Below are 12,202 nucleotides of genomic sequence, written 5' to 3'. Positions count from 1 at the left end.
AGCCCTACTACTTACTACTACTTACTCAAGACATTAAAGCATCTGATCCCTATTTCAACAATGATTTTTTTTCCCTACTTTTAACACAAACCTTGAGAGTGAATTTTTCCTTTCACGTGCCCTAGTGAAAGTGACATCCTTCTCTAATCTCCCTGAAGTAAATTGATTATGGCTTTTAACTTTCTCTGCCGACTTCTGTCCCACAGTGAGCTGCTCAGTTGGTTGTTTGTTTTTTAAACACCTTGTCTAATTAAACATCCTTTACAACAATGTATTACATTACCTCCTATTTTCCCTTTTTCTAATTTATAAATCAAAACCCATCCCCTCACGCGTGTTCCTTTAACTCCTATTTACAGCAATACATTAGTTATATTCATAGATTAATATTAAGCAATATTTACAGTAACAAAAGACTATACTCTGAACTACTAGTTAGGAATATTTACAGCAGCGATTATAGTTAAGGGTTAGTGACAGTTATTTACTTATTTACACTTTGGCCGAAGGTGTTGCCTTTCATACAGCGACGCGTGCAATTTACCCAGCGTGTCCAGACCGCAGAATTCGAAGGCCCTCAGAATCCCACTGCAAGCCCCAAGCCCCCGCGTTACGTGCTGAGTTCTTATCTTCCACAATCCCCCAAAGCCCGAGCAGACCTGACTACCTACCAATTCACTTGGGTTAACCAGGTCAACCAGTTAAGTGGTTAACCTAGTTAGCCTGTGTCAACTTATCAACCTAAATGGATAAAAAGGTTTACAGCGATAACCACCTTGAGGGTGCCGATATATATTTCACTTTTCATCACTTCAACTTTTTACTTCTGCACAACTTACACACACTAACAAGTCTATCCTTCAGCTTCAACACTAAAGAATAACAGAACAAACTCCTCCAAGAGCTATAACCCAAAACAAAACAGAAAGCAACAGATCCCACTTAGCGCACACTCCCTCACGGCTCAACAGTCATCAACCCAAACACAGGTCAAGACAGATAACCTCTTTACACATACAGCAGCTCCCACTCAGCCAAACACACACTACCGCGCCGTGGTTCACAGCAAAGTTACACATAGATCCCAGCATTAAACTCTGCTCCTTCACTGTCTCCAATATTAATAATTTTAACAATGTAACATTTTTAACTCCAATTACAAGGGACACTTTTAATGTTCTATTTCAAGGCGAGGCGAAAATGTACCTTGAACCCGGGCGGAATCCCCTCAGACAGCAATTATTTTATGTGGAAAAAGGCTCTGCTTACCTTATCTTAGCTGGGGCAATCGTGGCTCAAGAGTTGGGAGTTCGCCTTGTAATCGGAAGGTTGCCGGTTCGAGCCCCAGCTTGGAGAGTCTCAGTCGTTGTGTCCTTGGGCAAGACACTTCACTGTGGTGGTCAGAGGGCCCGGTGGCGCCAGTGTCCGGCAGCCTCGTCTCTGTCAGTGCGCCCCAGGGTGGCTGTGGCTACAATGTAGCTTGCCATCACCAGTGTGTGAATGGGTGGATGACAGGTTGTGTAAAGCGCTTTGGGGTCCTTAGGGACTAGTAAAGCGCTATATAAATACAGGCCATTTACCATTTAGAGTAAGAGTTACATGATAACCAGTCTTTGACATCCTTCAAACAATCAAACAGAGGATGTAGTGAAGATGAAACATCCCCAGTCAAGTGGAGGTATATTTGAATATCATCAGCATAGCAATGTAAAGATGTTTTTTATGTTTTTCAGAAATGGAGCCCAAGGGCAACATGTACAGGGAGAACAACACAGGACCTGTGTTGTTCAACCATTATACTCTAATGGTTGATGACTTGAAAATTATGCTGACTGTCATTTGAATCAACTATTTAGGAAAATCAGAGAAAAATATAATTTGCATAATAATTTGGAATACGATGTAACTACAGATTTAAATAGCAAAGTTAGCTTAAGTATATTCTTACGATTTTAAAGAAAAAACAAAAATGAATACAAATTCTGATTCATAAAAATTAATCAAAAATGGCCACAATAGTGATCACTAAACAATGATCCCATGTGTAAACACCAGAAAGACTGTTGGATAGAACCAATCAGAGCTCAATAAAATCTGCAACATTTTGCAAAAAAAAAAAATGCTCTTTGCTTCTATTTACCACATTTTTCAGACCATAAGGCGCACCATAAGTCAGATAAGTCAAACTTTACTCAACTCATTCTTGCTTCCTCCACGTCTGCACCATTGATTCAATAATGCTGAATTCTATCGCAGCTGCTCTATTCCCATGTTGCTGCTGTATACTAATAAGTAACCTCATAATGTGGATGGATTAACTCAGTTGTTCTCCTGACTGAAGTTGGTCCGTTTACAGCATCCTGCCATTGCATTTGTCCCTAACCATCGAGAACCCTCACATTAACTTCTACTGAGTGGAAAAAAGTTAGCGCTCATCCTCCAGCTTCACTCTTTTTATGTTATGCTAACATAGCTGTGTCGCTACCGATCACGTAGCACATCATTATATACCAGCTAGTCCAACTTCAGTAACCCTACAAAAGTCACTGCTGTTTAGTTTTCTGTCTTCATTTATGTTGGAAGTGATTACTCCGTGATGCTCCTGACTATGGTAGCCATAATACTGTGGCGAATCCACTTGGCCAAAAAAATGGATTGGACATCAATTGTAGAAACGATAGTCTTTATATAGGGCTTCAAAAAAGGGGATGTACAACAAATAAACTGACTGACATCAGAGAAACATATAATGGCTTCCCGAAACTTTCTTTGCTAGCTAAAACCTGAGTAACTTTCGTCTACCACAAAGGATTCTGGGCTCTCACTAAACATGTAGCTAGCAACTATAGCACTTACAAAATAACCAAAATGCTGTTATCAAACAATAAACTGCAATAAAGTTACAACACGTAATGATCCGACAATCTATCTAGCGATGTGGCTTCGTAGCTTACCAAAGTCGTACTAAAACATTTTTTGGCAGATTTTTGAGCGCTGTGTATCACATAAAATCGGTTCCAGGTCAGTAAGCACACCCAGAATTCATACATAGGGGACACAGATTATAAGGTATTTTTGAGAAAATACAGTGTGGAAAATACGGTAACCTGCATTCTTAATCATCATATTAACAAAAGTAGTCAACAAAACGTCTTTGACCTAATGCTGCTACTGTACATTACTGACTACTATGACAACAGTATTAGTGCTGTACACCCAGTAATTACATCTGATAATCAAGGAGACAAAATTTTCTCCCTGATGATGATGATGATGATGAGTTCTTCACCAGATCTCAAACTGCTTGTGTTCCTTGAAGGCTGCTCTGTGCACGATGTTGTTGCTGTAGAGTCTAGAAAGAGACCAAAGCAGAGAGAGCAGACGTCACTCATTCACTCAGAACAACATGAATCCATGTGAGCTCAGACTGTGAATGATTCCTCTGAGAGTCTGAGGAGAAACTCCTTCACTGATGGGGACTGATTCATGTTGGCTCACCGCACACAGTCGATGGAGGGGTTGATGGAGAGCAGCTGCAGTAACACATCAGTCGAAGCATCAGTGATCTGATTGTGACTCAGACTGTAACACAAACACAACAAGTGGCTCTAAGTGATCACTGCAGATTATATTATTGTAGTGTGTGTGAACAGGCTGATGGTTATTGGTGCCTCCCAGAGAAGGATCAGTGTGTGACACTCACTCCAGGACTTGGACTTTGTGCAGATGTGTGATGAGAGGGAGCAGCAGCTGGTCAGTGAGCTGACAGTGACTGAGGTCCAGCTCTGTCAGCCCTTCACAGGAGTCCAGCATCTGGACCAAAGCCCCACAGACCCTCTGATCCAGCGTGCTGTGACTGAGATCCAGCTCTCCACCCAGAGCTCCACACAGGGACACCGCCCGCCTCACTGTGTCCCTCTCACTGTTCACAGGAACCAGAAACAGCAGCTGGACGAGGACAGTTTTACTGACTCTAAACAGGACAAACAGAGCAAAGAGAAACTATCAGGATGCATCAACACCAGTGTGAACGAGCTTCTCTCTGGTTTAGACTCTTCTGTGGTCTTTCCCACCTGAGGCGGACTCTGTGGAGGACAGGAAACAGCAGGTCCAGCACGCTGTCCTCCACCTCACAGTCTCGCAGGTCGAGCTGTGTGTCCCGGCTGCTGTGTGTCAGGATGGTGGAGACGGCCCTGCAGTCATCAGCAGTCAGACTCAGAGGCTCAGGCTGATCCTCCTCTGGTAGCTCCACACAGGAGGAGCAGGACAGATCCAAGCTGTGCTGCAGAGTCCTCAGCAGGCCTGACGCTGCCTCCTGCTGGACGTCACAGGCAGCACAGCAGTGGATGAACCTCAGCAGCTGATTCCTGTCAACACTGCAAGGAAAACACATGCAGAAATGAACCAGTTGATGACTCTGTGTTGGACGGCACTGAGAAACAAGCTCTAATATCTGACCTGAGATGAGAAACGTTGTCCAGCATGAAGAGGATGGACTCTGCTCCCTCTGCTGGTATGGAGGTCGACAGGAGGTTCAGTTTGACTCCGTCTCCGTGTTTGAGGATGAAGATCAGAGCAGCACAGTCCACTGAGTCCAGCTCTCTGCAGCTCAGGTTGATCACATGACCAAGTGACCTCAGTAAACTGGGTACAGCGTGACTGTCATGAGCTCTGTAGAGCTCTCTGATGGAGCTCATCACAAAGCTGGGACTGGGCCTGAAAACAAACAGTTTATTTCCAACTTTGTTTAAAGGATCCATAAACTGCTGATTAAAGATGAGACAGCATTTCAAATCCTCCTGATTAAACAGCAGAAACTGTGTTTGGTAAAAGATCAAACTACATTCAGCACCTTTTAAACACAATCCTGTCCAGAAAGGGAAGCAGACGTGTGGTTTCCTCCTGTAAGAAGAGGTTCTTCCTCAGGTTCACAGTGATGGTCTGAGCTGATGCCTGCTGCAGCAGATAGTGAAGAAGCTCCCAGTTCAGACAGCAGGAGGTCAGGTCTCCACCAACCTTACTCAAGAAGGACAACGTCAAGTCCTTGTCCTGGATTTCATGGAGGAGACACAGAAGCTGCTGGAAGCTCTCTTCACTCAGTCTGCAGAGATCATAAATATAAAACAAGCTTTAAAGTAAAACTCTACATTTTATTTGGCCTGTGATGTTCAGGAAAGACATTTACTTGACTGTTAGAGGACCATCATGGAGCAGCAGAGTAATCAGACCCTGAGCAGGGATGCAGCTCTCAGTCAGGTCTAACCGTCCGACTGTCCAGTGTCTCAGCAGGGAAGCCAAACTACTGACAGCCCTCAACAATACTCTCTGTGATGGTCGAGCTTTCTTAGGCACAAGAGAAAGCTCTTCCACAGCCAGTGGACAGACCACTCTGCCTCTTCTTACCCACTGAAACAGGAGCAAGGACATGTCGATGGAAAGCCTGAAGATCACAGAGACAAAAGAGCAGAAATGATGAACACCAAGAACTAAAGATTCAAAGTGGACAGCAGATAAATGGTGTTATAAGAACAAGAGTCATGATTTCACTTCCTGCCTCAGACTGTGTAGTTGTGTTGTGTGTCTAAAGAGGAGAGCAGCTCCTCTGGCAGACATCTTGCTGGGTGTGAGGATGAGATCCACTTTAGAGCCACACAGTTTGAGAACTCTCCCCACAGACCAGCAGCTTTTCCTGTGTAACTCTCCTGTTAACAGCAGCTGGAACCCCAGGAGCTGCAGCAGAGACTCCAGCTGCTGGGCCTCCTCTCTGGATCTTACAGACATGGATGTACACACTCTCTGGAAGAAGTCTGGATCACAGCTGAAACACAGAGAAGATGAAATCAGAGAAAATGCTGGAAAAATTCTGTAAGTGAAAATATTAATTAAAATCTGTCTTATTTACCTGAGCTGTGAGACATAAACAAAAAAACAAACAAACAAAGAACTGTTCACCAAGCTTCTGAATACAATCTATCTGACCTACCTGAGCTGTGAGATATAAGGCAGACACTGCAGGAAACTCCTCACTTCACTCTCTTCATGTGAGCAGCCTGTCAGCTTCACTTGTTTCTTCTCTGGTTGGAGTTTCAGCACTTCCAGGAGGATGGAGGTCTTTCTCTCTGAGAGGTTTATGGACCAGACTGCAGGAGTTGACTGGAAAACTGACTGTAATGATGGAAGGACACTCAAGCCTGTTTTAGTCTCACAGTCCTTCATATGGGAGTAGAGATCCAGCAGGAAATCACACTGATATGAGTCATCATCATCATCATTATCATCAATGAAAGGGAATGTTCCACGTCTGCACACTGATGATAACAGCTCCAGTATCTTCTCTCCTGTCTGCTGTTCTCTCTCTGCTGCTGCACAGAACAGATTCACAAAGAACTTCGTTGTGTCTTCATCTGATGTCTCCTCATCAACACTGGAACAATAAGAAGGAAACATTTAGTGATGATTTGATGTGAGCTGCATAAAAACAAACAAACACTACTGATGGACTCCATCTTGTCCTTCCTGTACATAATGAAGCTCCATGTTAAACACATCGTCCATCAGAGCAGCTGAACACTGTTTTACACTCTTACTACACAAGCACTCATCCTGCTCTAACACATCTGCTACATCTGCAGGTGGACACACAAAGTGATGAAGACTCTCTGCTGTCTGAAATCTTCATCTGCTGCTCACTATAGAGCTGCTACCATCATCATCATCATGCTCAGTAAAGTTAAACAAAGTCAGGAGATAAAGTGCAGCTTCATGTAACTCATTCATTTACTGAGTTACTCACTGAAGGACTCATTGAGTTTGCTTTCATGTTGTTTCCATGGTGATGATTGATTCAGGTTTCTGTCTGTATCACTGCAGCATAGAGATGGTTCACAGCTGCTTTGATTTTGAAGCTGCTCTCATTTTCAAAAAGCCACAAACAGTTTGAACTTTGACTTTAAACATTTGATGTCACGTTGTTGTTGTTTTAAGAGCAGCTTTAAACAGGACTGACTTGTCAGCACTGAGCTACGTTCTTCTTCTTCTTCACATCATTTCATGATTCTGCTGCAGGTCAAATATGCAATTTTCCATCAAACATGTGTGCACTCCAACACTCTCCTCTCTGCTGCATGAGCTCAGTCACATGCTCACCTTCATTCACACAACTTACATCAGCTTATTGAATTTAACATGAAATCAATTCATTTCTTCACCTATCAAATCTAAATCAAATTCAACCTGTCTGATGAGAAACTTCTTTACTTTAGATCCTGTTTCATCTGAGATTTATAGAAAATATGAAACTTCATAGCAACAAACAGCTGAACAAGTCAGTGAAACACAGTAGTGTACTGAGCACGTTTCCCTCTGAAATATGACAGAGTCTGAATACATTTACAATATGATCCATGTAGATAAAGTCACAAATATGAAGCTGATGACAAACAAATAGCACAAGACAAAATCACCACTTTACAATTTATGGAGCTTCAAATATTTCCATCACTTCTTTTCACAGCACATCTTTTCTTACAAATATTTGACTCATGTGAAGAAGATTTCATTTACCTGAGCTGTGAGATATAAGGCAGACACTGCAGGAAACTCCTCACTTCACTCTCTTCATGTGAGCAGCCTGTCAGCTTCACTTGTTTCTTCTCTGGTTGGAGTTTCAGCACTTCCAGGAGGATGGAGGTCTTTCTCTCTGAGAGGTTTATGGACCAGACTGCAGGAGCTGACTGGAAAACTGACTGTAATGATGGAAGGACACTCAAGCCTGTTTTAGTCTCACAGTCCTTCACATGGGAGCACAGATCCAGGAGGAGATCACACCGATATTTGTCCAAATCATCATCATTATAGCCATCAAAAGGGAATTTATCAAAGCAGCACACTGATGATAACAGCTCCAGTATCTTCTCTCCTGTCTGCTGTTCTCTCTCTGCTGCTGCACAGAACAGATTCACAAAGAACCTGACTTCTTCATCTGGATCCTCAAAATCAACCCTGGAACAATAAGAAGGAAACATTTAGTGATGATTTGATGTGAGCTGCATAAAAACAAACAAACACTACTGATGGACTCCATCTTGTCCTTCCTGTACATAATGAAGCTCCATGTTAAACACATCGTCCATCAGAGCAGCTGAACACTGTTTTACACTCTTACTACACAAGCACTCATCCTGCTCTAACACATCTGCTACATCTGCAGGTGGACACACAAAGTGATGAAGACTCTCTGCTGTCTGAAATCTTCATCTGCTGCTCACTATAGAGCTGCTACCATCATCATCATCATGCTCAGTAAAGTTAAACAAAGTCAGGAGATAAAGTGCAGCTTCATGTAACTCATTCATTTACTGAGTTACTCACTGAAGGACTCATTGAGTTTGCTTTCATGTTGTTTCCATGGTGATGATTGATTCAGGTTTCTGTCTGTATCACTGCAGCATAGAGATGGTTCACAGCTGCTTTGATTTTGAAGCTGCTCTCATTTTCAAAAAGCCACAAACAGTTTGAACTTTGACTTTAAACATTTGATGTCACGTTGTTGTTGTTTTAAGAGCAGCTTTAAACAGGACTGACTTGTCAGCACTGAGCTACGTTCTTCTTCTTCTTCACATCATTTCATGATTCTGCTGCAGGTCAAATATGCAATTTTCCATCAAACATGTGTGCACTCCAACACTCTCCTCTCTGCTGCATGAGCTCAGTCACATGCTCACCTTCATTCACACAACTTACATCAGCTTATTGAATTTAACATGAAATCAATTCATTTCTTCGCCTATCAAATCTAAATCAAATTCAACCTGTCTGATGAGAAACTTCTTTACTTTAGATCCTGTTTCATCTGAGATTTATAGAAAATATGAAACTTCATAGCAACAAACAGCTGAACAGGTCAGTGAAACACAGTGGTGCACTGAGCACGTTTCCCTCTGAAATATGACAGAGTCTGAATACATTTACAATATGATCCATGTAGATAAAGTCACAAATATGATGCTGATGACAAACAAATAGCACAAGACAAAATCACCACTTTACAATTTATGGAGCTTCAAATATATCAATCACTTCTTGTGACAGCACATCTTTTCTTACAGATATTTGACTTGTGTAAAGAACATTTCATTTACCTGAGCTGTGAGATATAAGGCAGACACTGCAGGAAACTCCTCACTTCACTCTCTTCATGTGAGCAGCCTGTCAGCTCCACTTGTTTCTTCTCTGGTTGGAGTTTCAGCACTTCCAGGAGGATGGAGGTCTTTCTCTTTGAGAGGTTTATGGACCAGACTGCAGGAGCTGAAAAAACTGACTGTAATGATGGAAGGACACTCAAGCATGTTTTAGTCTCATAGTCCTTCACATGGAAGTACAGATCCAGCAGGAAGTCACACTGAGATTTCTTTATATAATCATCATCATCCACGCCTCTCTCATTAACAGGGAATGTTTGATATCTGCACACTGATGATAACAGCTCCAGTATCTTCTCTCCTGTCTGCTGTTCTCTCTCTGCTGCTGCACAGAACAGATTCACAAAGAACCTGACTGCTTCATGTGACCACCAACAATCAACACTGGAACAATAAGAAGGAAACATTCAGTGATGATTAGATGTGAGCTGCATAAAAACAATCACACACTACTGATGGACTCCATCTTGTCCTTCCTGTACATAATGAAGCTCCATGTTATATATAATATACAAGAAGGAACCATTTATTTCATCTTAGCTACAGAGCTTAACTAATTTAGTAGATCTTTCTGTCAAAATTCTACTTTTTAAAGCTTCTTTACAAAAGAATAGACTGTAAAAATCATGTTTTAATTTCTTAACAAAAGTTTTTTCCTACTTTGTAAAGTAATGATCTTGGCATTAATTAACAGTTTGGTGGATTTACTATTATACTAACATTAAAAACAATATTTTGGCAATTACCAATAACACTTCCTCCCGAAGAGAGCAGATGCTTTGGTGAAGAGCTGAGTCTAAAAGTGAAGCTGTCAATTTGCCAGTTGTTCTACATCCCTAACCTCACCTATGGTCATGAACTTTGGGTAGTGACCAAAAGAATGAGACCGCGGATACAAGCAGTGGGAATGAGCTTCCTCTAAAGCAGTGGTTCTTGAAGCGTGTTGCGGAACTAATGTTTAACATCGGAATCACTTTTACGTCGGAACAAAGAAATTTGCGGCAGTTACGTTAATAATAAAGCTGCAGCCATGTGTGTAAGTCGACAGCTGCAATAAAGAAGTGTACTTAAAAGTGTGAACATGTGATCCAGTGTGGTGCCAAGTTAGGTGCACCCGACAGAATTTGTTTCCCCTGCGTCAGGAGCACGCACTAGGCTGTCCATATCATGGACAAACAGTATCCCACATTCTTTATTTTTAGTTCACAAACACTTCTTATAATGACTAACTACTCCTGAAATTTTGGAGGTTTTAGCTCTGTAAAGTTACAGAAGAATACAAATAATTACCAATCAAAATGTCCTTGGTTTATTGAAATAATCCCCTTCGATAACACATGAGAACAATAAATATATCATTTTCTGTTGTAACCCACAAACTGAATGTACCAACACTCATTTTTCACGTTTTCACTAAAATAGTTCAGCTCAGTTTTGCTTCCACGTCTAGTTGGCTGTAATGGAGGCGAAGTCAACTGGATCCACTCTTAGTGCCCAGCGAATGCTCACAATGCAAGGAAAACAAAATTCCGCCTGGGATGCCTACTTTAGCACGGCATCCACGCATGCGAAAAGTAAGACCGCTTGTAATCTCTTGTTTTACTCTGGATCAGCGTCTGGAACTTCTTTTGACATCTTCCTCTTCTGTTACAGTGACTCTGAACTTCCCAGCTCCATGCCCCCAGTCTAGCCTCTCCCCTTACCCCCCACTCTGCGGGTTCCTGTGTGGGCACTTCCCCCCGTATCGGGTTTTCTAGCCCTAGGAGCACGACAGCCTCCGGGCAGGACTCATGGACTTCTTTCATAGTTTGAAATGTTTAATGCTTTGTGATTATCTTGTGTTGTGGTTCAGCATCAATCATAGTACTGCTCGCGTTTATCCTAGTGCTGTTACAGTTCAAAGAAATCACAGTTTAACTCAGTGAGTCTCCAGTCCTTAGTTCATAGTGATCCTTTATTGTTAAATCAAGTTCTTTAGTTTAAACTTCAAGCACCTCGCGTGTAGGTTTAGTTTCACAGTAGCTTCTTTCCCTCTTTGTAAATAAAGTGTTGCTTTCACTCATCCTCCGTCCTTCTGTGTGCTGTCTGTGCTGGAGTCCATATTTCTGGTGGCCACTGGGCCGTGACAATATCAGAATAAGAGAGAGAATTGTTACGTTTATAAAAAAAAAAAACCAAAAAAACTTTACAGTCAGAAGTGTACATACACTAAGTGTATTGTATTTTTAAACAGAGAGAAAACTACAGATGACTTCATTCTGAGCTTAAGAAGCTTATGATAGGTTTGGAGAGGCTGGGCTTGAAGCCACTGAGGTGTTCATGACCACAATTTGAGCCCATAGCTTAAGGACAACAAAGTCAAGGTACTGGAGTGGCCATCACTAAGCTCTGATCTCAATGCCACAGAAAATGTGTGGGCAGCACTGAAAAGGCGAGCGTGATCAAGAAGGCCTACAAACCTGACCCAGTTACACCAGTTCTGTCAAGAGGAGTGAACCAAGATTTTAGCAAACTATTGCAGAAAGACTGGAAAGATACCTGAAACGTTTGGCCCAAGTGAAACAGTTTCAGGGCCATTCTACCCAATACTAAGGACGTGTATGTACACTTCTGACTTTGATTAAAGTAATAAAAAAAATACATGACAATTCTTTCTGCCTCTATTCTGACATTTCATAAATACAAAAAACATGTTAATATTTATTTATCTAAAACAAAAAAAGTTTACTGTCAAACATCAAATCAAAGTAAAGAAATTTTTTTTTTGAAGTGTATACAAATATCTGGTTTCAGCTATATCTCTCGGCTGGCCTGGGAATGTTCTGGTGTTTCCCTGGACAAGCTTTAGGAGGTGGGGGGAAGAGGAAGGTGTGGGCTTCTCTGCTAGGCTTCTGTACCCAGACCCGGCCCCGGATGAGTAAAAGAATGGATGGAAATACTAATACTGTTAATTTCAGTGTAGAAATTAAGAGTAGATCACTTTTCAAAAACATGTGTGAAAG

General features: G+C 41.8%; 1 protein-coding gene across 1 annotated transcript; it reads right to left on the bottom strand.

Moving 5' to 3' along the window:
• Positions 1-2,666: 2,666 nt before the first annotated feature.
• Positions 2,667-6,424, bottom strand: LOC146547127 (uncharacterized). Its single transcript, XM_085265848.1, has 9 exons — positions 5,984-6,424; positions 5,555-5,818; positions 5,186-5,440; positions 4,853-5,101; positions 4,459-4,716; positions 4,074-4,376; positions 3,704-3,973; positions 3,499-3,582; positions 2,667-3,352 (listed from the first exon to the last, which is right to left on the bottom strand). Exons 1-9 carry the CDS (start codon positions 6,214-6,216, stop codon positions 3,286-3,288), a joined length of 1,983 nt encoding a protein of 660 aa, XP_085121974.1. The 5' UTR covers positions 6,217-6,424; the 3' UTR covers positions 2,667-3,285.
• Between the last annotated feature and the right edge of the window lie 5,778 nt (positions 6,425-12,202).

Source organism: Mchenga conophoros, linkage group LG23, assembly GCF_057382185.1.
Source record: "Mchenga conophoros isolate Kocher_MC1m ecotype Shallow Benthic linkage group LG23, M_conophoros_male_GT1.1, whole genome shotgun sequence".
Classification (NCBI taxonomy): domain Eukaryota; kingdom Metazoa; phylum Chordata; class Actinopteri; order Cichliformes; family Cichlidae; genus Mchenga; species Mchenga conophoros.
Note: the sequence above shows the minus strand (reverse complement) of the source record. Positions and strands in the feature narration are given on the sequence as shown.